Source organism: Phacochoerus africanus, chromosome 7 (assembly GCF_016906955.1).
Source record: "Phacochoerus africanus isolate WHEZ1 chromosome 7, ROS_Pafr_v1, whole genome shotgun sequence".
In the NCBI taxonomy this organism is placed as follows: Eukaryota; Metazoa; Chordata; class Mammalia; order Artiodactyla; family Suidae; genus Phacochoerus; species Phacochoerus africanus.
The window spans coordinates 26,419,500-26,447,271 of NC_062550.1; the positions used below are offsets into that span (position 1 = coordinate 26,419,500).

Here is a 27,772-nt window from a genome sequence, read left to right on the forward strand (position 1 = left end):
CCCAGCAATCTGAACTTTTTCCTACACAGACTCACTTCCCTTTAATGTTAGCACCTGGCTGTATACGCGCTTCAGACTGGTATGAAATAAATATATAATTGTCACATTCTTTTTTACTAATAGGATACCTACACTAATTTTCATTATGTCACTAAAGTACGCTTATCTATCAATTCCAGAACTCTCTTATGAGCTCGAATCGAGAGTCGACCATTGCGAGTAGCCGCAGTCTTGACATCGCCACTTCAGCGAGATAACTGTACCCCTCGGTATCCTTCACCGCTCTCGGGCGGCGTTAGACGATTACAATCCGGATCCCACACATAAAGGTCCTCTCCGGCCCTCCCATCAAAAAGATGCCACTCTGGCACTGCGTTTACGGCCTCTTCGTCTCTATGGCACTCTTTTCCTGTCTCCTAGTGTTGTATGATGGGAGAAATAGTCTACTTCCGGAACCCAGGCACGGGGAACAGCTTTAGTCGGAACTCCATTTCCCGGCGTGCCGCGCGGCAATCGCTTATCCCTCTGGCGGGAGACCGGTTCCGGTTGCATCAGCGTGGGACCCACGGCGAAATGAGGTTGTTCGTGAGCGAGGGCGCCCCGGGGAACCTGCCCGTGCTAGCTGCGGCCGGGAGGGCCCAGGGCAGAGTGGAGCTGTTCATCAGCACTGTAGGCCCCGAAGGTAGACGGGCTGGTGCTGGTGGGCGGTAGATGAAGAGGGCGGGACGCGAACACGCCCGACACCCACCCTACAGTTGTCTTTTACCACCCCCCATCCCCCCACCATGCACTCCCCTCAGATTCCTCCCGCAATGTCCTTGGGCACCCCATCCCGTTTCCCTCCCAGTCACATCTTTAATCGGTTACCTAATTCTCCTCAGTGTACCCTTCTCTCATCTTTTTCCTCCCCTCCTTCGTTTTCCAGGACCTCGCCTTACTTCAGTGAAACTCTTTCCCTTTATTAACCTCCCACACCTCCCCGGCACTCCCCCCCCGACCCAACACACACTCGGTAGTCACTCACATGACAATTCCCCAGGCATCCCTTTCCTTTGTTCTTAGGAAACCCCACTCGCCTCTCCTAAACCCAGACACACATATTCCCTTCGGTTTACCTCTTCTCATTCCCAGCCATCTGTTTGACTCTTAAGAGGGTCTCTTGTCCATCCTCCCAGTTCTCTTAATTTTGTTCTCCCAGTGTAGCTCAGATCTCTCAGATATCCTAGTTACTTTCAGTTGTTTCAGTTCTTGGTTGCAGCACTACCCCAATACCACCGCCTCCCGTCTGCAACTCCCATCTGTTGTTTCCAGCTGGCAGTCTCAGCTGAACACCTGCTGGTCTCTCCAGCGTATTCTGGACCCACCCCCTTTCAGTGGTCCTATCCTGGAACCTCTCCTTGAGACGGCCCATCTTTCTTCCCCCAGGCCCCCTACACTGTGAAGTTGTCCTTCTAAGTTGACAGAGTATTTGTTTTCTTTTCCCTGTATTTCACCCATTTTCCTGTTCTGCATCAGAGTGTGTGGTTCCATTCCTGACTCGGCCTAAGGTCCCTGTCTTGCAACTGGATAGTGGCAACTACCTCTTCTCCGCCAGTGCAATCTGTCGGTCAGTATTGGTCCTTGATGCAGGGAGGTGACTGAATAAAATCAGGGATTATTGTCCTCTGTGGCCTTATTTACAATCACTGTTTCACTAGGGGGTGAGAAACACGCCCCTCTCATTCTACCTTCTGTTGCTCTCTCCCTGGTTAGATACTTCTTTCTGTTGTCTGGGTGGGAGCAAGATGACCTCACCAACCAGTGGCTGGAATGGGAAGCAACAGAGCTGCAGGTAAGACTGAGAAGTGGGGGATCACAGGCAGGCAGGCCATTGCTTTGTATGGCCATCCTGACTTGTGTCTCCCGCATTTTAGCCAGCTTTGTCCGCTGCCCTGTACTATTTAGTGGTCCAGGGGAAGAAGGGGGAAGATGTTCTTGGCCCGGTCCGGAGAGCCCTGACTCATATTGACCACAGCCTGAGTCGTCGGAGCTGTCCTTTCCTGGCTGGGGTGAGTTGGGCCTTGAGATGGGGATTGGGGAAAGCTGTGTGGTATGAGAGTTAGGAAAGAACACTGTATTCAGAGTTCCGACCCCCAAACTGCCTCTCAACTAGCAGTGTAACCTTTAAAACTCACTACACTTGGAGGTTCCCGTTGTGGCTCAGTGATAGCAAGCCCGACTAGTATCAGTGAGGATGCAGGTTTGATCCCTGGTCCCACTCAGTAGGTTAAGGACCCGGCGTTGCCAGGAGCTGTGGTGTAGGGCACAGATGCTGCTCAGATCCCACATTGCTGTGGCTGTGGCGTAGGCTGGCAGATGTAATTCTAACTTGGGATCTTCTACATGCTGCAGGAGTGGCCCTAAAAGACAAAAAAAAAAAAAAAAAAAAAACCCAGCAACAAAGAGACCTCACTAAATTCAAACCTTCAGTTTTTCATCTTTGAAAGGGGGTAATATTAGCATTCACTTCAGTGGGTTGTGAAGACTGAGATAATTAAAATATGCTTAATACGGTGCTTGATACCTTGTAAGTGTGTAGCAAATGTATGAAATGTGACATTCATTGGGAAGAAACTGAGTGCCTCACCTGCCTCTTTCTTTGCTTTTCTCAACAAAGGAGACAGAATCTTTAGCTGACATTGTTTTGTGGGGAGCGCTGTACCCGTTACTCCAAGACCCGGCCTACCTTCCTGGTGAGAACTGTGCCCATCGCTTCACCCCTAGCTCCAACACCAGGAGCTTGGTGTAGGGGTAACAGAGTGGGCAGGTGAATAACGAGGAACCAGTTTGAGGTGTAGCTTGATGGGGCAGCTATAGCAGAAAGAGGGCTGAGGGAACTGGGAAAGCCAGCTGGAGAAACTTCATGAAGAAGGGGCTGGAGTTCTCGTTGTGGCTTAGTGGTAACAAACTGGACTAGTATCTATAAGGACGAGGGTTTGATCCCTGGCCCCACTCAGTGGGTTAAGGATCTGGCGTTGCTGCCAGCTGCCATGTAGCTCAAAGACTAGGCTTGGATCTGGTGGTGTTGTGGCTGTGGTGTAGGACGGCTGATTTGATCCCTAGCCTGGGAACTTCCATATGCCTTGGGTGTGGCCCTAAAAAACCAAAAAAAAAAAAAAAAAGGGGTTGGGGCACCCTCCCATCTTCCCATGTTAGGTCTTTCTGATTGCCTCTTTTCTCCCCTGCCCACAGAGGAGTTGGGTGCCCTGCACAGCTGGTTCCAGACACTGAGTTCTCAGGAGCCATGTCAGCGAGCTGTGGAGACTGTGCTGAAGCAGCAGGGTGTGCTGGCCCTCCGGCCCTACCTCCAAAAGCAGCCCCAGCCCAGCTTCCTTGAGGGGAGAGCTGTCAGCAATGAGCCTGAGGTTTGGAACAAAGCAGAGGGGTTCCCACAGAGCCTCAGTGCTTGAGGTGGGCGGTGACTTGAAGAGCGCTTTTGAGCGAGGCTACTAACTTTTTCCGTTGTTGGAAAGCAAAGAGAGAATTTCTTTATGGGCTCCCCGCCCTGTCACCCAGTGAGGGATACTCTCTACTCTTCATAGGAGGAGGAGCTGGCTACCCTATCTGAGGAGGAGATTGCCATGGCTGTAGCTGCTTGGGAGAAGGGCCTGGGAAGCTTGCCCCCACTTCGGCCGCAACAGAATCCAGTGTGAGTTGGCACAGATGAGTGGGGCTTGGTTTCTTATGTGGAAATTATTGATAGAGCCAGTATCTGCCTATCAGTCCCCTTTGCTGATCTTTCTTTAATTTTCTGTCCTCTTCACCTAATAGTTGGCTAATATTTTGGACACATTGTCCATCAGTCCTATCTGCACCCATGTTTTCAGCTACTTTCTACCTCTTGATTGCACCTAAATCTACTTCTCCAGTTCAGATCTCTATTCTGAGAGCTCTGGACATATTTGTCAGACTGTGTCCTAGATTCCTCAGCCTCCATTGGCATTTCAAACTCAACGTGTCCAAAACCAAACCTATTACTGTCCCTGCCAGCTTCTCTTTCTCCTTTGTACATTTGTCTTAGTGAATGACTCCCACGTTCCACCTAAAAATTCAGGCCAGAAATCTTCCTGTTATCTGTACCCTTCTCTCATCGCCTCCTGTGTCATTAGTCCATTACCAGGTCACTGATTCTAACTCCTAAGGAGTCCTTGTACCCATTCCTTCTGCTTCTTCTCCTCACCGCTGTTACCTTAGACCAGGCCTTATCATCTCCTTCCCTGCTGCCCTGTGCTCCATCCATACTGCCACTAGAATGGCTACTTAAAACTGCCCATGTGGAGTTCCTGTCGTGGCACAGCAGAAACGAATCTGATAGGATCCATGAGGTTGCGGGGTCAGCCCCTGGCCTCAGTAGGTTAAGAATCTGGCATTGCTGTGAGCTGTGGTGTAGGTTGCAGATGTGGCTCGGATCCCGCATTGCTATGGCTCTGGTGTAGGCTGGTGGCTATAGCTCCAATTCGACCCCTGGCCTGGGAATCTCCATATGCCGCAGCAGCGGCTCAAGAAATGGCAAAAAGACAAAAAAAAAAAAAAAACTGCACATGTTGTCATCGCACTCTCCTTTTCAAGATTCTGTAGATGATTTCTTTGGTAGCTCACAAGGCTTTTCATGATCTGACCCCTGTCTGCATGCTCAGCATCAGATTCTGTCACTCTCCTGCTATGCTAAGATAATATTCACACATATATTTAGATTATTCCATCAAAATGAAATATTAGAGGAGCTCCCGTTGTGGCACAGCAGGTTGAGAGCCCGACATATCCTTGAGGATTCTGGTTTGATCCCTAGTCTTGCTCAGTGGGTTACGGTTCCACTGTTGCAACAAGCTGCAGCATAGGTCTCAGATGTGGCTTGGATCCTGCATTGCTATGGTCATAGCATAGGCTGGCAGCTGCAGCTCCAATTCAACCCCTACCCTGGGAACTTCTATATGCTGCATGTGTGGCCCTAAAAAAAAAAAAAGAAAGAATATTTTTGTAGTTCTGAACATGGTATTCAGTAAAGGTTTGAATGTCTACTGCTTGTCAGGCCCTGTGTGCTGGAATTTGGGTGTACAGAGGGAAGCAAAACAGATAAGCCCTCTGCTCTCAGGCCCCTTTGAGTCTAGTGGAATAGTCAGGTTTAAGAAACTGTCACACAGGAGTTCCTGTCATGGCTCAGTGGTTAATGAATCCGACTAGGAACCATGAGGTTTCGGGTTCGATCCCTGGCCTTGCTCAGTGGGTTAAGGATCCGGTGTTGCTGTGAGCTGTGGTGTAGGTCACAGATGTGGCTCGGATCCCGTGTTGCTCTGGCTCTGGCGTAGGCCGGCTGGCAGCTGCAGCTCCGATTAGACCCCTAGCTTGGGAACCTCCATATGCTGTGGGAGCAGCCCTGGAAAAGGCAAAAAGACCAAAAAAAAAAAAAAATTGTCATACAAAGGTATGATTATGAAATTTTGTAAGTCCTATGAAGGGTTCCATGAGAAAATATCGTAGATTAACTTAGTGACATTCGAGGAGTTCCCATTGTGGCTCAGTGGGTTACTAACCTGACTAGTATCCGTGGGCATGTGGATTTGATCCCTGGCCTTGCTCAGAGGGTTAAGGATCCGGCATTGCTGTGAGCTGTGGTGTAGGTCGCAAATGCATCTCAGATCCCGAGTTGCTGTGGCGTAGGCCGATGGCTACAGCTCCGATTTGACCCCTAGCCTGGGAACTTCCATGTGCCACATCTGAGGCCCTAAAAAGAAAAAAAAAAGAAGAGTGACATTTGCACTAAGACTTGTAAAATGAGTAGAAGTTAGGCAAGAGTAAGTCTAGGGGAAGGGTGTCTCAGATAGAGGAAGTATCATGATTTGGCTCTTTTTAAGGAATTGATGAAAGGCCAGTGGCTGGAGGCTGGTCAGTCAAGAGACAGATGGGTCAAGATGAGTTTGAAGAGGAAGTCAGGCTGAGATCACATTCTCTCACACCTTGGTGTCCTTGCTCACACTGTACCTTCTCCCTGGAATGCCTGCATCTTTCCTACCTGATGTTTAGCGGAGAGCCCAGTTCTACCATTTCTTTTCTGTAAAGCTTGAGAGTGTTAAGTACTTCATCCCGTGGGAGCTCCTACTGTGGTATTACGGTATAATCGTCTCTTTACATCTCTGTCTTGTCATTACTCTGTAAGCTTATTCAAGGTAGGGGCTCTCTCTTTTCTACCTTGGTAATTTCTTTTTTTCTTTTTTCTTTTTTTTTGTCTTTTCCTAGGGCTGAACCTGTGGTATATGGAGGTTCCCAGGCTAGGGGTCTAATCGGAGCTATAGCTGCCAGCCTACACCACAGCTCATGGCAATGCTGGATTCTTAACCCATTGAGCAAGGCCAGGGATTGAACCTGCAACCTCATCGTTCCTAGTCAGATTTGTTAGCCACTGAGCCACGATGAGAACTCCTCTCTTTTCTTTTATGTGGCCTGTTTTCTAGCACAAGGCCAAGTGTTCAGTAGATGAAATTTGAATGAATTAATGAAAACCCACTGTATGTTCCATCACTCATTTTTGAGTATTCAGTGAGTATCTGTTGTGGGTTCAGTTTAGGGCTAAATGCTTTGGAGGTAATAAAGAATAGGACTAGACTTTCTCAAGTGTTTACTCAGGATAATAGTTTATTTTATTTTATTTTATTTTGGTTTTTTTTTGTTTTTTGTTTTTTTTGGCTTTTGTCTTTTTTTTTTGTTGTTGTTGTTGTTGTTGTTGTTGTTGCTATTTCTTGGGCCTCTCCCGAGGCATATGGAGGTTCCCAGGCTAGGGATCGAATCGGAGCTGTAGCCACCGGCCTACGCCAGAGCCACAGCAACGCGGGATCCGAGCCGCGTCTGCAACCTACACCACAGCTCACGGCAACGCCGGATCGTTAACCCACTGAGCAAGGGCAGGGACCGAACCCGCAACCTCATGGTTCCTAGTTGGATTCGTTAACCACTGCGCCACGACGGGAACTCCCTATTTTATTTTATTTTATTTTATTTTATTTTTGTCTTTTTGCTATTTCTTGGGCCGCTCCTGTGGCATATGGAGGTTCCCAGGCTAGGGGTCCAATCGGAGCTGTAGCTGCTGGCCTATGCCACAGGCATAGCAAAGTCATATCTGAGCCGCATCTGCGACCTACACCACAGCTCATGGCAATGCGGGATCCACTGAGCAGGGCTAGGAATCGAACCTGTGTCCTCATGAATGCTAGTCAGATTTGTTTCCACTGAGCCACCACGGGAACTCCTGGGCTAACATGTTGAAATGCATGTGTAGAGCGGGGAGACGGTTGACATTAAAAACCCTAGAGCCAAACCGAGCTGTCTTTTGTGCTTTTCCTTCTGACTGAAGCACATCCCCAGTGTCTTAGTGTGTTAGGGTAGAGATGCTTGCCTTCTTTGACCTCCTTTGGCACTTTGTACCTCTCATGGCCCTGATCCCAGTCGTGATAGGATGTAACCCCCTTGAGGGCAGAACCCCAGGCGTACTCACCTTTATATCTGCCACCTTAGTAAGCACACTCAAGATGAGAGAGACATTACGGGGTAACACAAAAAGGCTACCACAGAATGTGCAGTACAGGATGCTTAGGGGCTCCAGATACAAGGGTGACTGGGTGGAAGGCTGGTCAGTGAAGGAAGGCTTTTCTGCAGGAGCTGGTTTCTAAACTAGACTTCAGAGAGCATTATGGTATTTATTTGTGGGGAGGAAAGTCAGTGCATGCAGGAGAAATCAGATCTTTCTCAAGGAAATGAGCTGTAAAATGTTTGAGAAAGTAGGTGGACCATCTAACCAGATAGCATGCAGCCAGGAATAAGGGTGAGGTTAACAAGAGGGAGTCCTTTTGAGTTTCTCTTAGTAGAAGAGATTATGGGACTTGAGAAGCTCACAAGAAGCCTGGGGTGAGTAAGTTGATGGGAGCCAGCAATTATAGGTTAGAAAGATGAAAGGAATCCTGGTGAGGTGTCAGTGCTGGGCAGGGGGGTGGATACAGGGTGTGTGCCGCTGCGCTGTCATGGGTGATGAAGCATGAAAAAAAAATAGCAGGTTAAATTCTGATGGCAGATTGAGTGGCTTGCCTGGGATCGATCCTGGAAAGGTGGCAAGGAGAGAGTGGCTGTGCAGGCAGTGGCTGGTGCTTGCTGTTTTGAGTCAGGCCATGGGGCAGTGACTGTCATGGGTTAGGGAGAGAAGAGTCAAGGGGTATGAAGGGCCTTGGAAAGACTTATATATGGGCTGGCGAGCTGTAAGCATTTCCAGTGGTGACTAGTGATGTTAATGGCACTGGGAGGAAGGGGCGGGATCAGCGCTGGGAAAGCTTTCTTGGGTGGCATCAGAGTCTGGGGAGTTGCGAATGATGGTGGTTGGACAGAGGCTTGGGAGAGTTGTCAATACCTGGGAGGTTGGAGCCTGAGGACAAGCTAATGGAAGAGAAGTCGATCACGACAGCAAAGAGGGAGAGAGCCAGTGCTGGAACAAGGCTCCTTAGGAGGCTTGCTTGCTGTGGGCGGCGCCCTGCACTTGGACCTCTAGGGATCTTAAGGCCTTTGGGGGAGTTTATGCTCCAGTGGATTCATGTGGTGAAAGACGTCACATGAACATGACCCTGTGACAGTAATACAGATCTGCGTCTGGGTGTTCTGTGCACTCTGGGTTCCTCTCAACCTTCTCGACTCCTTCTTGCACTGACTGTTCTTTCTTCTCTGCCAGGTTGCCTGTGGCTGGGGAGAGGAATGTGCTCATCACCAGCGCCCTCCCTTATGTCAACAATGTCCCCCACCTTGGGAACATCATCGGTTGCGTTCTCAGTGCTGACGTCTTTGCCAGGTGGAGCCAGCTGCTGGGGAGAGTCCTGAGGGATCAGTGGGCCGCAAGGAAATAGGATGCCCCGAGGGGGGAGGCTGGAGGGACCTTGGGCACGTGGAGGGGCTGAGATAGGGCCCCCAAGATCACCACTTTCCCTTCCAGGTACTCCCGACTCCGCCAGTGGAACACCCTCTATCTGTGTGGGACGGATGAGTATGGTACAGCGACAGAGACCAAGGCTATGGAGGAGGGTCTAACCCCTCAGGAGATCTGTGACAAGTACCATGCCATCCATGCTGACATCTACCGCTGGTTTAATATCTCATTTGATATTTTTGGTCGGACTACCACTCCGCAGCAGACCAAGTAGGTTTCCTCTAATCAGGCAGAAGTGGAGGATGAAGGCTGGGTCTGGAGGAGTGGGTGTATCCAGGGGGACAAAAAGACAGAAGGAACTAGATTGTTGGTCCCCCCACCCCCAAACTTAGGGTGTGGATATTTGTCCTGAAATGTGTCCCAGGCATTATTAAGGGGATTCAGTGTGTGCAGAAGCCTGACCAGGGGCTGAAGGAGCAGCGAGGGAGGGACAAGACAGGACTTAGGCTCATGAGAAGGATCTGCTTTCCCTCTACTGCTTCCCTTCTCTTCCCTGGCTGCCCGTGTCTCAGGATAGCTCTTCCTACTCCTGTGTGTTTATAACACACACAGTTATTTTCCTCTGCCTGGTTATCATCTTGTAAAAAACTACATAGTAGACAGGCTGCCAGCTGAGAGTACTGTGCAGTTGAGCAGTTGAACGGAGTTATTTACTTGTTTTTGGCCATGCTTGTGGCATGGAAAGTACCTAGGCCAGGGTTTGAATCCATGCCACAGTAGTAACCAGAGCACAGCAGTGGCAACACTGGATTCTTCTTAACCCACTGAGCCATCAGGGAACTCTTAAACAATTCTTTTGTTTGTTTGTTTTGTTTTTTTAGGGCCACACCTGAGGCATATGGAGGTTCCCAGGCTAGTGGTTGAATTGGAGCTGTGGCTGCCAGGCTACACTACTGCCACAGCAGCTCAGGATCCGAGCCGAGTCTTCAACCTATGTCACAGCTCACGGCAATGCCAAATCCTTAACTTACTGAGCAAGGCAAGGGATCAAACCCACATCCCCTTGGTTACTAGTCGAGTTCATTAGCTGCTGAGTCATGATGGGAACTCGTAAACAGTCCAGTTCTTTTGAAGATTTTTGTTAAGAAGAATATGAAACAGGAGTTCCCTGGTGGTACAGCGGGTTAAGGATCCGATGGTGTCACTGCAGTGACTTGGATTGCTGTTGTGGTGTGAGTTTGATCTCTGGCACGGGAATTTCTGCATGCCATAGGCATAGCCAAAAGAGATACATATATATGAAACAGATAAGGCTGTATTTGACAAAAGTCAGTTTTAAGGTAATGAGGAAAAAGATTGTGTGGGGACTTAGAGTATTTATGTGGGGGGTCTAGGCTCACAGTAAAACTCCCTAAAGATGACTAGATGGCCCGTGCTTGATTTCTTTGGCACTTGGACCAAATTTGGATCCCTCTATGGAGTGTCAGGAGGGAGGTGTGCACTGCTCCCTCTGACTTCCTTTGACCTGTCCCTCCCCTGTCCCTTGCTCACCTCACCAGAATTACCCAGGATATCTTCCAGCGGTTGTTCACTCGAGGTTTTGTGCTGAAAGATACTGTGGAGCAACTGCGGTGTGAACACTGTGCCCGCTTCCTGGCTGACCGCTTTGTGGAGGGCGTGTGTCCCTTCTGTGGCTACGAGGAGGCCCGGGGTGACCAATGTGACAAGTGTGGCAAGCTCATCAATGCCATTGAGCTCAAGGTGAGAGGAAGGTGTCCTGGGAGCCTGGCAGGAGACAATCTCTAGTGTGGTTTTGTTTTTTTTTGGCCACACCTGCAGAATGTGGAAGTTGCCAGGCCAGGGATCAAGCCCCCACTGCAAATGCAACCTGCACCACAGCAGTGGTAACACCAGATCCTTAACCCACTATGCCACAAGGGAACTTCCTTTTTTTTTTTTTTTTTTTTTTGAGCAGTCTCTAGTCTTAAGGGACTCCCAGTCTCATCCCACTCAGGCTTCTTGTTTTGGCATTCAAGACCTTTCTCCAGTGGCTCTTCCTGCTCTGTCTCAGCAACTCATTGCTCAGGAATAAATACTTATTGAGCATTTACTCAGCACTTAGTTTTTTTTTTTTTTTTTCTTTTGTCCTTTTGCCTTTTCTAGGGCTGCTCCTGTGGCATATGGAGGTTCCCAGGCTAGGGGTCTAGTCGGAGCTGAAGCGCTGGCCCACGCCAGAGTAACAGCAACGCCGGATCTGAGCCGTGTCTGCAACCTACACCACAGCTCACGGCAATGCCAGATCCTTAACCCACTGAGCAAGGCCAGGGATCAAACCCACAACCTCATGGTTCCTCGTCAGATTCGTTAACCACTGAGCCACGACAGGAATTCCACTTAGCATTGTGCTGGGAAATAGACGAGTTGAGTTCATCCTTCCCTACCTTTGCTCTTGCTTCTCACCACCTGACCTGCATTTGTTTAGTTTCCTCCCCTCTTCCATAAATACCTTTTCTTCTACTCCATGCTTATTCATTTGTTAGTTTATTCATTCATTCAGCAAACTTTTTTGAGTCTTCACAATAGTGTAGTCACAGTTCTAGGTATTAAGGGTGTAGCAGTCAACAGGACAGATTTTTATCTGGTGCAGAGAGGAGACCAACACTAAAAATAGAATTTAGTTACTATAGAGCAAACTGCTGGAAAGATAGAGGGTGACTTGTCGGGGAAGAGTTAAGCCAAGGTGAGAGGGAAGGCCTTTCAGGAGGTAACATTTGAACTGAGAGTTTTTTTTTAAACAGAACTTTTATTATTATTATTGTTGTTGTTGTTTGCTTTTTAGGGCTGCACCTGTGGCATACGGAAGTTCCCAGGCCAGGGGCTGAATTGGAGCTACAGCTGCCGGCCTGCGCCATAGCCATAGCAATGCCAGTTCTGATCTGTGTCTGCAACCTACGCCATTACCTCATGGCAATGCTGTATCCTTAACCCACTGAGCAAGGCTGCGGATCGAACCTGCATCCTCATGGATTCTAGTTGAGTTCTTAACCCGCTGAGCCACAATGGGAACTACAGGATTTTTTTTTTTTTTTTTGGTCCTTTTCCCTTTTCTAGGGCCGCTCCCTTGGCAAATGGAGGTTCCCAGGCTAGGGGTCTAATTGGAGCTGTAGCTGCTGGCCTACACCAGAGCCACAGCAACACGGGATCTGAGCCGCGTCTGCAGTCTACACCACAGCTCACGGCAATGCTGGATCCTTAACCCCCTGAGCAAGGCCAGGGATCAAACCTAGGACTTTTATTTTTTTAATTTGAGCTAAGAGTTTAACTGAAGAATGAGAAGGAGCCAGGAGGTGATAAGTGAAGTTAAGAGTGTTCCAAGCTGAAAGCCTAGGAAATGCAAAGGCAGCAAAGAGCTGAAAAGGGGAATTGAAAGGGCCAGTGTAGCGTGTAGTGAGTGGGGGCTGGGCATGGGTGAGGGTGGATTGAGATGAGGTCAGAGAGGTGGGCAGTGACCAGATATCCAGGGCCTGGTCAGCTGTGGCAGAGTGGAATAGCAGGCTGCTCTAATGGGTGGGAGAGAAGCAAGAGAAAGCAGGGAGACCAGTTTGGAGGCCAGAGTAGTAGCTCAGAAATGGGACGATGGTATCCTGGATTCAGTTAATAGCAGTAGAAATGGAAAAATAAAAAGGATTTGAGATATTTTTTAGAGGCATACTCTGGAGAACTGGTTAGATTGGAGTCCGGGGTGATAGGGGAGTCAAGAGAACAACGACTTGGACGTTTTTGGCTTGACTATTGTAGGTGGATGGTAGTGCCGTCTACACATGTGGGCAGGATTGGGTGAAGAAGAGCTTTCTGGGGGAATGCAGTGATACTGTTTGAGTTTGTTAAGTTTGAGATGCCTGTTAGACATCCAAGGAGGGATGTTAGGTAGGCAGTGGGTATAGGCGTGTGGAATTCAGGAGAGAGAGCCTGAGAACATTGCAACTTCTTTCCTTCAAAGACCCAGATCAGAACTCCGTCAGTTAGTTCCCGTTGTGGCTTAGGGGGTTGCGAACCCAACTAGTATCCGTGAGGATGTGGGTTTGATCCCGGGCCTCACTCAGTGGGTTAAGGATCTGGTGTTGCCGAAAGTTGCAGTGAAGGTCTCAGATGCGGCTCGGATCTGGCGTTGCTGTGGCTGCAGCTCCAATTTGACCCCTAGCCTGTGGACTTCCATATGCTGCAGGAGCAGCCCTGAAAAAAAAAAACTCCCTTGGAAGCTTTCATTGATTAGCCCCACCTAGCTGCTTACTCCTTTAGCCATCATCCTTCAATGTGTGTACAGTCAGGGTGTGCCATGGAAACGTGTTTGTTGACATTTTGCATGTAAAAGGCCTGTGCTTGTTTCTCATGCAACCCTGTCTCCCTGATTGATTGTAACTTGCTCAAGGAGAGGAGCCATGTGTCTTCTCTTCTGTTGCTTCTGCTCCTCATGTTGAGTACAGCACAGGGCTCTGTATCTAGCCTGTTCTTTTTTTTTTTTTTTCTTTCAATTTTATGGCCGCAGCTGTGGCTTATGGAAGTTTCTGAGCCAGGCCTTGACTTTGAACTGCGGCTGTGGAACACCAGATCCTTTAACCCCCTGTGCTAGGCCAGGGATTGAACCTGAACCTCCTCAGCGACTTGAGCCACTGCCGTCTTAACATGCTGTGCCACAGTGGGAACTTCTAGCCTGTACGTTTTTCTATTCTTTGAGGTGAACGGACACAGGTGTGAAGCTCTGAGTAACAAATATGCTTTGCAGACCTGAGTCTTCAAGTTCAGAGAAGGCTCAAGTAAACAGTTGAATGGTGGGGTATGAGCATAAGGCTAAGCTCGGTGGCAGACTAGGGGACCTCATCTTTCTGTGCCTGGCCCCTTTCCTGGACAGCTCCTCGGCCTGTAGCCTGATCCCAACTGTCCTGCCCCGGGTCAACCCTTCTCTTGAATTTCCCTTCACAGAAACCCCAGTGTAAAGTCTGTCGGTCGTGCCCTGTGGTGAAATCCTCTCAGCACCTGTTTCTGGACTTGCCTAAGGTAAGTGGGCCTTTCCCTCAAGCCAGTCTGCATGGCCCCTCTCTGCCTCAGCCACAGGCAGAGGCAAACTTGTATGACATCACTCTCAAATGTTTTTAATTTCCATCTAAAAATTATATATGCTTAATGTAAAAAGATGTAACAGGAGGGATTTCCCTTGTGGTGCATCGGGTTAAGGGTTGTCACTGCAGCATCTTGGGTTGCTGCTGTGGTGCAGGTTTGATCCCTGGCCTGGGAACTTCCACTTGTCATGGGCGTGGTCAAAAAAAAAAAAAAAAGATGTAACAGGAAGAGGACACAAAGTGAAAGGCCCAAGCCCATCTGCCAGAGGGTTGACTTGTCAGCAGAGAGGTGGGCATTTATTTCAGCTTCACACTGATACCTGCAATTTCTGTCCATCCTCACGGGGTTCATCCCCCACTTTCCATCATTTCTTTTTTTTTTTTTTTTGTCTTTTTGCTATTTCTTTGGGCCGCTCCCACAGCATATGGAGGTTCCCAGGCTAGAGGTCGAATCGGAGCTGTAGCCACCAGAGCCACAGCAACTCGAGATCCGTCATTTCATATTTTTATTTCCTTTCTTCCACACAGTTAGTACCCAGGATCCCAATGTTACTCACTCATTTGCTTGCTCTTGCAGTATACCTACAAATAATTTCAGAATTGCCTCAACCTTGTCACTCTCAGAAAGCTTACTAAAAAGATGGATTTCCTTGGAGTTCCCGTCCTGGCACAGTGGTTAACGAATCTGACTAGGAACCATGAGGTTGCAGGTTCAATCCCTGGCCTTGCTCAGTGGTTTAGGGATCCCGCATTGCCGTGAGCTGTGGTGTAGGTTGCAGATGCGGCTTGGATTCCGAGTTGCTGTGGCTCTGGTGTAGGCTGGTGGCTATAGCTCCAATTCGACCCCTAGCCTGGGAATCTCCATATGCTGTGGGATCGGCCCTAGAAAAGGCAAAAAGACCAAAAAAAAAAAAAAAAAGATGGATTTCCCATTCTGGCACAGTGGAAACGAATCCGACCAGGAACCATGAGGTTGCGGGTTCGATCCCTGGCCTTGCTCAGCAGGTTAAGAATCTGGCGTTGCCATGAGCTGTGGTGTAGGTCGAAGACACAGCTCAAATCTGGCATTGCCATGGTTGTGGCATAGGCTGGTGGCTGTAGCTCTGATTTGACCCCCAGCCTGGGAACCTCCGTATGCTGAGAGTGAGGCCCTAAGAAGACAAAAGACAAAGATTACTAAAAAGAGTTTAGGGTTTGTTGACAGTCCTGCTCCTTCTCTGCTGAGGGTATGTAATTAAATGTGTTCAAAATTGTCTTAGCTTAGTCTTTTCCCCCTTTAGTGTGGTTATGTTACTCAAATAAGCTGATAAGTGTGGTTCATTTGCTTTTTGTTCTTTTTTCTCTCCTCATATTTGTTAATTTAACTTAAATATTTTTTTTGATTTTTAGAATTTTAAATTTTTATTTTTTTATTAATCAATGAATTTATTACATTTACAGTTGTACAGTGATCATCACAATCCAATTTTATAGGTTTTCCATCCCACAACCCCAGTGCATCCCCCCACCACCTGAACTGTCTCCTTTGGAAATCATAAGTTTTTCAAAGTCTGTGAGTCAGTATCTGTTCTGCAGAGAAGTTCATTATGTCCTTTTTTTCAGATTCCACATGTCAGTGAAAGCATTTGATGTTGGTGTCTCATTGTCTGACTTACTTCACTTAGCATGATAATTTCTAGGTCCATCCATGTTGCTGAAAATGCCGGTGTCTTGTTCCTTTTAATGGCTGAGTAATATTCCATTGTGTATATGTACCACATCTTGATGCACTCTCTGTCGATGGGCATTTAGGTTGTTACCATGTCTTGGCTATTGAAAATAAATTGTTTTAATTTTTTAAAAGTTTTTTTGCAAAAAGACAAAAAAAAATTTTTTTTGAAATATAGTTAATTTACAAGGCTGTGATAATTTCTGCTGTACAACAAAGTGACCCAGTCATACATATACACATATCCATTCTCTCTTAGATTCTCTTCCCCCATAGATCATCATGGAATATTGGGTAGAGTTCTCTGCACTATACAAGCAGGTCCCTTTTGGCCATTTGTTCCACATACCTCAGTGTGCATATGCCAATCCCAAACCCTTTAACTTATGATTTTTGAATATTGTAGAACATCATGCTTTTAAAAAAATCAAAACCATGCAAAAGGTATACTCAGAGAAGTGTCATTCCCTCATTCCCTTTCCAGTCTTTGCTGCCTTGTTCTCCTGTAGGTGATCAGCTTTGTTTTCTGATCTATTTTTTGTGTTTTTTTTGTAAAGATAAGCTTATATACATGTATCTACATATAAAGATAACTATATATGTATACATGCATGTTTTTTGCTTTTTGTGAAAAATATAGCATACTGTATACCTGTATATACTCTTCAGCATTTTATCTTTTTCACCTAACCCGTATGTTCTAGAAATCACTCCTTATCAGGATCTCTCCATTACAGTTCAGAGAGATCATCCTTACTCAATTTTCGTTTTTTTTAGGGCCACATCTGTGGCATATGGAAGTTCCCAGGCTTGGGGTCAAATAGAAGCTGCAGCTGCCAGCCTACGCCACGGCCACAGTAATTCAGGATCTGAGCCATGTCTGCCACCTACACCACAGCTCACGGCAATGCTGGATCCGCAACCCGCTGAGCGAGCCAGGGATCGAACCCACATCCTCATGGATACTAGTTGGATTCATTTCTGCTGCACCACAATGGGAACTCCTGTTTTTGTTGTTGTTGTTGTTTCTTAACGGGCTGCATTGTACTCCATTCTGTGTGGGTACCCTAGTTTAGCCATTTTCCTATGTTTGCCATTTAGGTAGTTTCCAGTATTTTTGCAATTAAAAATAGTGTTGCAGTGAATATGTAATTTTGTATTGTGGGGCAGTATATCTTAAGGATAAATTCCTTTAAAGGGATCACTTGCTGTGTTCAGGATAAATGTGTATGGAGTTTATTACCATATTTTCCTTAGCGGTGGTGGTCCATTTGACATTCCTCCCAGCAGTGTATGTGCATGATCCCCTATGGCCTTACCAGTAGAGTGTATTGTCAGGCTTTCAGTGCTACGGTATTTATGTGGATGAATCATGAGATCCGCCCCTTAAAAAAGATACATGTTCGTTTTTCTGCTTACAAAAATGATACACTCTTTAAAATTTCAGAATGAAATACATGGTGTAAAAGTGGATGGTTCCCTTAATCTCATGAGAATAAAGCACTGAGATAAAGCACTGAGAGAGGCGTTCTTGCTGTGGTACAGTGGGTTAATGATTCAGCTCGTTTCTGTGGCGTTGCCAGTTCGATCTCTGGCCTGGCACAGTGGGTTAAGGATCTGGTGCTGCCACAGCTGTGGTTTGGGTCGCAGATGTGGCTCAGATTCGATCCTTGGCCTGGGAACTTCCACATGCTGCAGGTGTGACTGAAAAAGAAAAAAACGGCACTGAGATATGTTTTTTCCTCAAAATTTTTTTGGGCTTATGTTGATCTATGTATTGTTATTTATTTTAGAATAAATAATAGGATCGTATTCCATATTACTGTTTTGCAGATTGCTTTAATTATTTATTTATTTATTTATTTATTTATTTATTTATTTATTTGCTGTGCTTGTGGCATGTGAAAGTTCCCACCCCAGGGACTGAACCTGCACCACAGCAGGGCCCCAAGCTGCTGCAGTGACAACGACACTGGATCCTTAATCCTCTGCACTGCAAGAGAACTAATTAATATATTTCTGAGAGCTTTACCTCAGAGCTGTACAGGTCTAGGCGCAGCTCATTCTGTGAGTCCCCCGTGTGCTCTTCCACATGCACTGTGCTTCTAATAAATTCTGTATTTGTTTCACACACACACACATAAATATATATATATCTATGTGACTTTTTTTTTTTTTTGTCTTTTTGCTATTTCTTTGGGCCGCTCCCGCGGCATATGGAGGTTCCCAGGCTAGGGGTCAAATCGGAGCTGTAGCCACCAGCCTATGCCAGAGCCACAGCAACGCAGGATCCGAGCCACGTCTGCGACCTACACCACAGCTCACAGCAACGCCGGATCGTTAACCCACTGAGCAAGGGCAGGGACCGAACCCGCAACCTCATGGTTCCTAGTCGGATTCGTTAACCACTGCGCCACGACAGGAACTCCTGTGACTTTTTTTTTTATTGTGGCTGTGCCTGCAGCATGTGGAAGTTCTTAGGCCAGGGATCAAACCTAAGCCACAGCAGTGACCCAAGTTACAACAGTGACAACACCAGGTCCTTAACCCGCTGAGCTACTGGGGAATCCTACCTCACTTCTTTTAATAGCTTTTATAAGTGTTTCCTTGTGTTGATATGCCATATTTCTTTAAACTCTGCTCAACCAAGGAGATTAGCTTTAATTTTTGGTGTAATTAACAGTGCACTTTTTTTTTTCTTTTTTGGATCCCCTTGCAGCATATGGAAGCTCCCGGGCCAGGGATCAATTCTGAGCCAGAGCTGCGGCCTACAGCGCAGCTACAGCTATGCCAGATCCTTAACCTGCTGTGCCAGGCCAGGGATCCAACTGGTGCCTCCACAAAGACAAGCCAGATTCTTAACCCACTACATCACAGTGGGAACTCCAGCACTTCACTTTTTTATATACACATCTGTGCATACTTGTGTGAATATTTCTGTTGAAAAAATCCTTAGAAGTGGAATTGCCATGGCAAAGTCATAGATCTTTTTTTTTTTTTTTAACCAGTGGCATGTGGAGGTTCCCAGGCTAGGGGTCTAATTGGAGCTGTTGCTGCTGGCCTACGCCAGAGCCACAGCAATGCTAGATCTGAGCCACATCTTCAACCTACACCACAGCGCACAGCAACGCCAGATCCTTAACCCACTGAACGAGGCCAGGGATCGAACCTGAAACCTCATGGATCCTAGTCAGATTCATTTCCGCTGTGCCACAACGGGAACTCCCATCTTTTAATTTTAATTATATATATAGTGCAAAACTACGCCAAAAAGGTTGTATGTATTTAATCCTTATGCAGGCCATACATGTGAGTGTCCTAAATCAGCTCTCTATGCTTCTCTGCCATCTCAGCTGGAAAAGCGGCTGGAGGAGTGGTTGGAGAAGACATTGCCTGGCAGTGACTGGACACCCAACGCCCGGTTCATCATTCGTTCTTGGCTTCGGGACGGCCTCAAGCCACGTTGCATAACTCGAGACCTCAAATGGGGAACCCCTGTCCCCTTAGAAGGTTTTGAGGACAAGGTAAAAGCCCTGTGTTTTATTCATATATTAGTGAGCCTTGGGGTTGAGACCCTGGGCTATCGGAACAGACATTTGATTGTATCTTTTTTTTTTTTTTTGCCATGCCCATGGCTTGCAAAAGTGCCCAGACCAGGAATTGAACCTGTGCCACATCAGTGACAATGCCTGATCCTTAATTGCTAGGCCATCATGGAATTCACTATCAATTATTTCTTTTATCTGTCTGAGACTTTGGATTGGTGACATTTTCCCAGTGTTCCTGCATCCTACCGTGTCTCTTCCCTCCTGAACTTCCAGGTATTCTATGTCTGGTTTGATGCCACTATTGGCTACTTGTCCATCACAGCCAACTACACAGACCAATGGGAGAGATGGTGGAAGAACCCAGAGCAAGTAAGCACTTCTTGGTTAGTCTGGCCATGGGGAGGGTGTGTCAAGGGTGGTAGTTAGGGTTGGATGGCTGATTTTTCTTGGGCCTTTGAAGCGGATCTCAGGAACTCTGTCTCTCAATTATATTCCATAGGTGAGCCTGTATCAGTTCATGGCCAAAGACAATGTTCCCTTCCATGGCTTAGTCTTTCCTTGTTCAGCCCTAGGAACTGAGGACAACTATACTTTGGTCAGCCACCTCATTGCTACAGGTACCTTGGAAGACCGGAGATGGGGGTGTTCCTTGGGAATGAGGGTTGAGGCAATACTTGGAAGAAGTTTTGGAGAGGTGCTAGGTCTTGAGTTAGAAGTTGAGATGAGGGAGTTCCCGTCATGGCGCAGTGGTTAATGAATCCGACTAGGAACCATGAGATTGCGGGTTCGGTCCCTGCCCTTGCTCAGTGGGTTAACGATCTGGCGTTGCCGTGAGCTGTGGTGAAGGTTGCAGACGCGGCTCGGATCCTGCGTTGCTGTGGCTCTGGCGTAGGCTGGTGGCTGCAGCTCCGATCGGACCCCTAGCCTGGGAACCTCCATATGCCGCGGGAGCGGCCCAAGAAATAGCAAAAAGACAAAAAAAAAAGAAGTTGAGATGAAATAGGAAATAATTAAAACATGGAAGCTCAACCCAGAAAAAGGAAACAAGAACCCAAAGAGGGCAAAAGTCCAAAGCTAAATTTTGTAATGAGTAGAAGTAAAGGGGAGAAGACCAGAATGAGGGGGGAAGGGTCTCCCAAGTTCTGTGCAGGTCAGCTACTCAAGGAGAAGTGTTGAGGGAGAGGAAAGAAGAGTTAGTGGGTCAGAGAGGAAGGATGTGATTTGAGCAGATTGTTCTCATTCTCCTTCTTTGACCAGAGTACCTGAATTATGAGGATGGGAAATTCTCTAAGAGCCGGGGCGTGGGAGTATTTGGGGACATGGCCCAGGACACAGGGATTCCTGCTGACATCTGGCGCTTCTATCTGCTATACATTCGGCCTGAGGGCCAGGACACTGCCTTCTCCTGGACAGACATGTTGCTCAAGAATAATTCTGAGCTACTTAACAACCTGGGCAACTTCATCAACAGGTGGGACCTGGTGAAGCGGGGAGAGTCAGCAGATGAACTGGGGTGGGGCTGGCAGGCTATGTATGCTTGAGGGAAGTTAGAGAGATGTGATTTGGCAGACTTGGTTTGCAAAGTGAATTTTTGCCAGTTGTTTCCTAAGTAATGTTCTGTGTATATGTGGCAGTGTGTTCTTTCCTAGCAAAAAGGTTCACTTGCAGACCATTGGGGCATAGCATGTACTCTTTGGGAGTTTTGTTACTTTAGGCTCGCGTTCCATTATTAGATCCCTGTCTGCAATCTCAAGAAATATCCTCCATGGCTACCTACCCTTTCAAGTTTGATCATTAACCACATTGAACAGATCGTCCCTACTAGAGGATTTGTTTGATAGCAGTTAATGTATATTTCAACTTAATCATCTGAGTATTGACTTCTTACAAGTAACATAGTTGCTTAACTTTATCAGGTTTCTTTATATGGGGATATTTGTATGGTCTGTTACATGCAGGGTCATATTCTTAGGGGAGAGAGAGAATAAGGAATTTTAAGTTTTGCCTTCTAGCTTGAGAAAGCCAGGTGGTTTCAGTTCTGAGAAAAGGTAGAATTATGAAAATAGTGTCAAATTGCTGTCAGGGGACTGAACAGTAACTCCTCTTTTCTCTCCCCTCTCCTTCCCCACTCCCATCAAGAGCTGGGATGTTTGTGTCTAAGTTTTTTGGGTGTTTTGTGCCCGAGATGGTGCTTACCTCTGATGATCGGCGCCTGCTGGCCCATGTCACCCTGGAGCTCCAGCACTATCACCAGCTACTAGAGAAGGCTCGGTAAGTAATCTACACCTCTGTCTCAGCTCAGTGATCTGGCATAAGGAGAGCGCCCCATACTGGTCCCTCTAGGACCTTACACCTTGACCTTCCATCCTTCTTTCTCAGGATCCGGGATGCCTTACGCAGTATCCTCACCATCTCTCGCCATGGCAACCAGTACATCCAGGTGAACGAGCCCTGGAAGCGGATTAAAGGCAGCGAGGCTGACAGGTAAGGAGGTAGGGCTGGCTATAGGGGTAGGGCTGGCTATAGGGGTAGAGTGGCTGGCGGGCTGTGTCCTCCTGGAGGTCTTGACTGATTATCTTTTCTTCCCCAGGCAGCGGGCAGGGACAGTGACAGGCTTGGCAGTGAACATAGCTGCCTTGCTGTCTGTCATGCTCCAGCCTTACATGCCCACGGTTAGCGCCACCATCCAGGCCCAGCTGCAGTTGTCGCCTCCTGCCTGCAGCATCTTGCCCACAAACTTCCTTTGCACCTTACCAGCAGGACACCAGATTGGCACAGTAGGTCTCAGAGTCGGGAGACTCTCTCAAAATTCCTGCCTCTGCCATGCAGCTTTTGGGGTCAGGGAGGAACTTTGGCCTTAGATTCTCATAGGCATTCTCTGAACGCCTTCCCTACTTGTCCCTACTCTGCGCTTGGGCTTGTTTTTGATATACAGTCGTTGGTGTTGGTTTACAAGCTCAGTGTTATCTTCAGCCCACTTAGCCTCACTGTTCATGTCAGAACCCCTTGGACAGGGAGAATACAGGGTGACCACTTTCTCTTTGATACAAGGTGATGAAAATATGTATGCCTCTAAGCTCTTGCATCTATCTAGTGTCATCAGTTTATATCATCTTTGACCCTCACAAAGGCCAGTGCTTTTTCTGGATTCTTGACTGAAATCAGCAGGTATTTGGTCAGTGTTAAACTCAACATTTCTTCTAAAACATTTAAACTTGCTAAATGTTATGGAGTGGAGAGGCCTCTCTGTATAGCCTGGTGTTTATACCTAATCAGTGAGTGACTGTGTAATTCTTTTTTCACAGGTCAGTCCTTTGTTCCAAAAATTGGAAAATGACCAGATTGAAAGTCTGAAGCAGCGCTTTGGCGGGGGCCAGGTGAGAAAGCTAAAGACTGTGGCTGACCTGGCAACAGTCCTTAGTGTCCCTCAGTAGCCCTTAGTTCATCTCTCTCTGCATCTTTTGGACCTACTGCTTCCTCATTTAGTTTTTCTTTCCTGTCTTAGCTAGAAGAGTCCTTGGCATTAAAGGTAATTACTTTCCCTGTGAGATGTTGTATAAAACCTGAGTTTGGGAATTATTTATGGTAGTGGGTGCTAACTCCGTTGTTGTTCTCCAGGCAAAAGTATCCCCCAAGCCAGCAGTTGTAGAGACTGTGACAACAGCTGGACCACAGCAGGTACAAGTGTTGATGGATGAAGTGACGAAGCAGGTATGGAGTCCTATGGGAGGCTGGAAAAGCTTAATCCTAAGTAGATCCTTCCTGGTCTCACTGTTGTTATTCTCCCCACCCCTTCTCTTAGGGCAACATTGTCCGAGATTTGAAAGCACAAAAGGCAGACAAGAACCAGGTTGCTGCGGAGGTGGCTAAACTTTTGGATCTGAAGAAACAGTTGGCTCTAGCTGAGGGGAAACCCTTTGAGACCCCTAAAGGCAAGAAGAAAAGGTGAAAGTAAAAACTTGGCTCAAAGAAAGTCACTTTAATGGATTTGGGCAGTAATAAATAAACGTACAATCTCTCTATATACATACTGAGACCCTTTCCTGTCATCTACCCTAAGCTTTCCCTCATGAATAGAGGGGTTTGAGGGTACACTGTTGGCACTGGTAAGAAGGTGGTCGGTAGCCACTTCCAGGAAAGGTCAGCAGTGGCCCAAGGCGGGAGTGCTGGTCCCAAAAGTTCATGCTTGGTGCAGATTAACCATCCGGTCGATCAGAGCTCGGCGAGTCGCCTCCACTTCCCTGGTCAGGTGCTCGATTTCCTGCTTGAGCCGTTCGTTCTCTTCAGCTAGCTGTGCCACTTTCCTTTCATTCTCTTGTTCTTTCTCCTTCATGCGTTGCTTTCCAGCCCGGGCTGGGGAATGGCCACTTTGTTTCCGTTTCCTGGGTCTTCTTTGGTCTTCCTCCTCTTCCTCCTGAGCCAGGGAGCTCTGACTGGAATCAGGCGAGTGTGGGCTCTGGGAGGTGTGTGTGACCTCTGCTGGTCCTGGCTCCTCAGTCAGCCAAGCCAGAGAGGCAGGGTCAAGAGTGGTGAAGGTTTTTGACTCCTCCTTCAAGAGAATGAAGAAAGACAGAGAAGGTATTAATTGCTTGAGAAAGGAAGGGAAGTAACCCCTACCCGCCCCCTGCAACATTCAGCCTTGCATTCTCACCTCATTTCCAGGGGGTGAGACATAGCTACCCCCATTTTCATCTGAGGACAGCACCTCTTGCAGGTCCTCATACCAGGCCTCCAGCTCCCAGCTGGACAGTGTCCCGAAGGAGAAAGGCAATGACTCAGCTGCCATCTCTGCGGCTGGATTAGGCTCTGGAAAAGGACATACTCAGGATAGTGGGGGGTGGGGACAGAAGCTCCACGAAGCAGTCTATAGGCTGGCAAACTGGCCTGCTGCTGCCTGTCTGTTTTGGTAGATAAAGGTTTATTGGGACACAGCCACATCCATTTATTTACATGTTCATGGCTGCTTTCATGCTGTAACAGTGGAGATGAGTTGTGACAGAGACTGTGTGGCCTTCAACATCTAAAACATTTACTATCTGGGCCTTTAAAATTTTACCAACCCCTGACCTAGAATGATCCTCCCTCCATGCTTTTGCCCAGCACTGGAAGAAGCAAGTGTCTAGACATACATTCTCATGGCTTCCTGATAAAAGTCTTCAGTCCCCCTTGAGGAAGTCCACTGGTTGTTTCTAGGGGCAGTTACCAGACCATTTGTGCTCCTTTTTCCTCCTGTGTGGGGATCCTTTGGGTCAGTCTAACCTTGATGGGGACTGAGGTGTGTGGTGAGACCTCACCTGACTGCACTCACACAGCAAGCTTTCAATTAGGACATATTCTAAAAATGGTAATTTGGTCACCTTGTTAGGGACAGGCCAGCAGACAGATGTGCCCTGATAGTACAAGCCTGCTCAGATTCAAACCCTCCTCTCCCATCTTCTCTGAGTATCCTTTCTTAGCGTCCTCTTATAGGGAGCCTGAGCAGCAATTCGTAGGAGCTGGTTCTGGGACAGAGTTATTAAGTTTACCTGCTTTCAGGTGTGATGATGTATGAAGATACACTTCCTTCTGGAACACTGTGGGGATCAAGGACAAACATTAGCCATTTTTAGCAGGAGAGGCAGGTTCTTTTATCTCGATTTTCTACTGGTCCTTCCCTTACTTCCTGACTTACAGAGCATGGATAATTATTGGTCCCTGTAGCCACTTCCAAGGACAGAGAAGAGCCCTGACTTCCTTTATTTTTAGTTGCTGACATTTGTAGTCCTGATTACATAACAGCAAAATCCTGGCCAACTCAGCTTTCTCTAAATTCAAGGCAGACCTCAAACCTTCCAGAGTAAGGACTGGACTACAAAAGAGAACAAATCGGGTGGTATTCTCCTAATTCCATTCCCACGCTGACATCCTCCAAATGTCTATTTCCAGTCTAGACCTCTCCTGGGACCTCCAGCTCTTAACTGCTTACTTGCCATTCTCCTTTTGGGTAGCTGATAGGCATCTCTGACTTACTATGTCCCAAAACAAACTCCTACTAATCTTCCCCTTGCAAGGTCTCTCCCACCTCAGCATATGGCAACTCTAGTTGCTTAAGCCAAAAATCTTGCTATCATCCTTGGTTCCTCTCCTCTCACATCCCACAATCCAATCCAAACCACCAGGAAACACCACCCCCCTTTTTTTTGGCCGTGCCCTTGACCCAAGCCGCTTCAGTGACAATGTCAGATCCTTAACCCTCTGTGCCACAAGAGAACTCCAAAACTTACCTGATGCTTCAAAACCCCAGAATCAATACTTCTCACCAATTCCATTGTTTCTAATCAAGTTACTGTCATCTCTCTTGGGTGACTGCAGAAGCCTCTTGACTAAAAAGTCTCCCAGTTTTTGCTCCAGCCACCCCTCTCAGAGTCTATTTACAACAGCAGGCAAGGTGAGCCATTTAAAACTTATGTCAAGGAATTCCCATAGGGGCTCAGTGGTTAATGAACCTGAGCAGTATCCATGAGTACGTGGGTTCCATCCCTGGCCTTGCTCAGTGGGTTAAGGATCCAGCATTGCCGTGAGCTGTGGTGTAGGCCGCAGACTCGGCTTGGATCCTGCCTTGCTGTGGCTGTGGTGTAGGCTGGCAGCTACAGCTCCAATTGGACCCCTAGCCTGGGAACCTCCATATGCCACAGGTGTCGCCCTAAAAAGACAAAAAGACCAAAAAAACCCAAAACACCTTATGTCAAGCCATGTCACTCCTCTGTTCAAAACCTTCCAGTTTCACACATAATAAAGGCTGAAGTCCTTAAAATGGCTTAGAAGGCCCTCCATAATCTGCTCCTCCCTCGCCTTGTTTTTCTCATTGACCACTCTCCCTCTTGCTCACTTCAGTCCAGCCAACTGGCCTCCTATTCCCTAAAGATACTACACACACTTCCATGTTAAGACCTGTGCTCTTGCTGTTCTTCACCTGGAGTGCTCTCCACATATTGCATGCCTTACTGCTTTGCCTCTATTTAGGTCTCTCATTTAAATGTCACCTCCGAAAGGGAATCCCTGACCACTCAGGTAAACTGTATTCTCCTCTCTGAGCATTCTCTACCCTTCCATGCCTTAGCTTTTCCCGTGGCACTTACATATTTGCTTACTATATGCCTTTTCCTACTGCAATGGAAGCTCTGGGAGAGCAGAGAATTTTTTTTTTTTCTTTTGTCCATGGATGTATGCTGAGCCTCACACTGCATGGCACATAGGAGGTGCTGGTTAAATATTTGTTAGGAATGAATGGTACATTTTCCCCTGTCCCTCATAGGGATAAGGAGGATGAAGCCCAGAGGCAGAGCAGCAGCTGCCTATCCCTGGGGACTGTAGACGCAATACCGTCCTGAGTGTTTCTCTGCAGGGCTGTCCTCCCTGGGGAACCCTCCTTGCCTTCCAGTGTGTGGGACATAGCTTTCATCAGCAGTGGAGCCGCAGGCCAGAGGGCTGCAGAGCCGAGCAGGGGGCTAGCTAGCCTGATGCAATGGTTACACAGAGATTAGTTGGAGACAGGACATGGGGAAGGAGGCATAGACCAATCCCAGGGGAAGGACAATTCATTGGGGAGACCCCAAATGGCTTCCCTCACTGAAAAGATCCGGGATGCTCTCTTATGCAGTAGACCCAGGGAGCTCTGAGGAAAGGGAAAACCCATCTCCGCTCCCTGTTCATGGGCACCCCTCTTCCCAAAGGCTTGTGTCAGCCTCTTTAAGACTCTGTCCTCTGCAAGGGCGCGGAAAAAATGTCCTGTGGAGGGTCCAGAAGCCCCAGCTACTGACGTGGCTATGCTGGCCCCGAGACGCTGCGGCTGAGACAGGATTGGGGGTGGGGAAGGGGCAGGGCCGATGGTGGCAAAGCCGGTTAGCTACGGTCACCAGGCTTCTCGGCGCGGGGGTGTGTCCTGTTGCTCCGCCTCATACCGGACAGGCCTAACGAGGAGGCTTGGGGTCAGCAACCGGAGAAAATACATCTCCCGGGGGCAGCTGGGGCCCCTTCACCGACCAACAGAGAGCATGGTCTGTGCTCCGGACATAGGTGGGATAATACTGTCTTGCCAAGGAAGAGAGTCCGTAAGCACCATTTCGGAATAAAAGATTCCCCTCACTCCACCGGACAGTCACCTCACTGCTTTGCAGAGGGGGTGGGGCCACATCCCAAAGAGCGGATGCCCTAACCTGGAGAGGACTAACTGGTGTTCGCGAGGATGGGAGAGTAAAAAAATAGGGAATCAGTACTCGCCTCTCTCCTCAGGTTCCGGCTCTGATTTTGGCTCTGTCGCTGCCACCGGCTCATCTTCAACATGATATTCACTAAGCCTTAGACTCAAGCTTCTGACCTCGGCAGCGCAGAGCTGGGATCTTTTAACAGGGCCTTGCCCTCCCCTCTGGGGCGGATCCAGAAGCCTACCAATCAGAAAGCGGCACGCTGGCGTTGGCCCCGCCTC

General features: G+C 47.8%; 2 protein-coding genes across 3 annotated transcripts; one reads left to right on the plus strand and one right to left on the minus strand.

Annotated features, from left to right (window-relative positions):
• Positions 1-478: 478 nt before the first annotated feature.
• On the plus strand, positions 479-23,334 carry MARS1 (methionyl-tRNA synthetase 1). Of its 2 annotated transcripts, XM_047787029.1 has the most exons (22): positions 479-682; positions 1,516-1,606; positions 1,753-1,831; positions 1,914-2,048; positions 2,657-2,732; positions 3,232-3,404; positions 3,582-3,688; positions 8,744-8,860; positions 9,002-9,205; positions 10,495-10,696; positions 13,916-13,990; positions 19,114-19,284; positions 19,582-19,677; positions 19,808-19,925; positions 20,566-20,779; positions 21,448-21,579; positions 21,688-21,792; positions 21,899-22,085; positions 22,614-22,685; positions 22,814-22,837; positions 22,927-23,019; positions 23,111-23,334. In XM_047787029.1, the coding sequence occupies exons 1-22, from the start codon at positions 574-576 to the stop codon at positions 23,255-23,257; spliced, it is 2,727 nt and encodes a 908-aa protein (XP_047642985.1). In that variant the 5' UTR covers positions 479-573; the 3' UTR covers positions 23,258-23,334. The 2 variants fall into 2 exon arrangements, with proteins under 2 accessions (XP_047642985.1, XP_047642986.1); XM_047787030.1 differs by lacking the exon at positions 22,814-22,837 and having other exon boundaries at positions 480-682.
• Positions 23,268-27,717, minus strand: DDIT3 (DNA damage inducible transcript 3). The gene is made up of 4 exons (XM_047787039.1): positions 27,568-27,717; positions 24,834-24,881; positions 23,960-24,114; positions 23,268-23,857 (listed from the first exon to the last, which is right to left on the minus strand). Exons 3-4 carry the CDS (start codon positions 24,092-24,094, stop codon positions 23,489-23,491), a joined length of 504 nt encoding a protein of 167 aa, XP_047642995.1. The 5' UTR covers positions 24,095-24,114; positions 24,834-24,881; positions 27,568-27,717; the 3' UTR covers positions 23,268-23,488.
• Positions 27,718-27,772: the final 55 nt, after the last annotated feature.

Bases quoted from the DNA above. Each gene is read 5' to 3' on its own strand.
- MARS1 (XM_047787029.1), top strand. From the start codon at position 574: ATGAGGTTGTTCGTGAGCGAGGGCGCCCCGGGGAACCTGCCCGTGCTA. The intron at 3,689-8,743 runs GTGAGTTGGCAC...CTTCTCTGCCAG, and splicing joins CGGCCGCAACAGAATCCAGT to GTTGCCTGTGGCTGGGGAGA. The intron at 19,926-20,565 runs GTACCTTGGAAG...TTCTTTGACCAG, and splicing joins CAGCCACCTCATTGCTACAG to AGTACCTGAATTATGAGGAT.
- DDIT3 (XM_047787039.1), bottom strand. From the start codon at position 24,094: ATGGCAGCTGAGTCATTGCCTTTCTCCTTCGGGACACTGTCCAGCTGG. The intron at 23,858-23,959 runs GTGAGAATGCAA...ATTCTCTTGAAG, and splicing joins TCTCACCCCCTGGAAATGAG to GAGGAGTCAAAAACCTTCAC.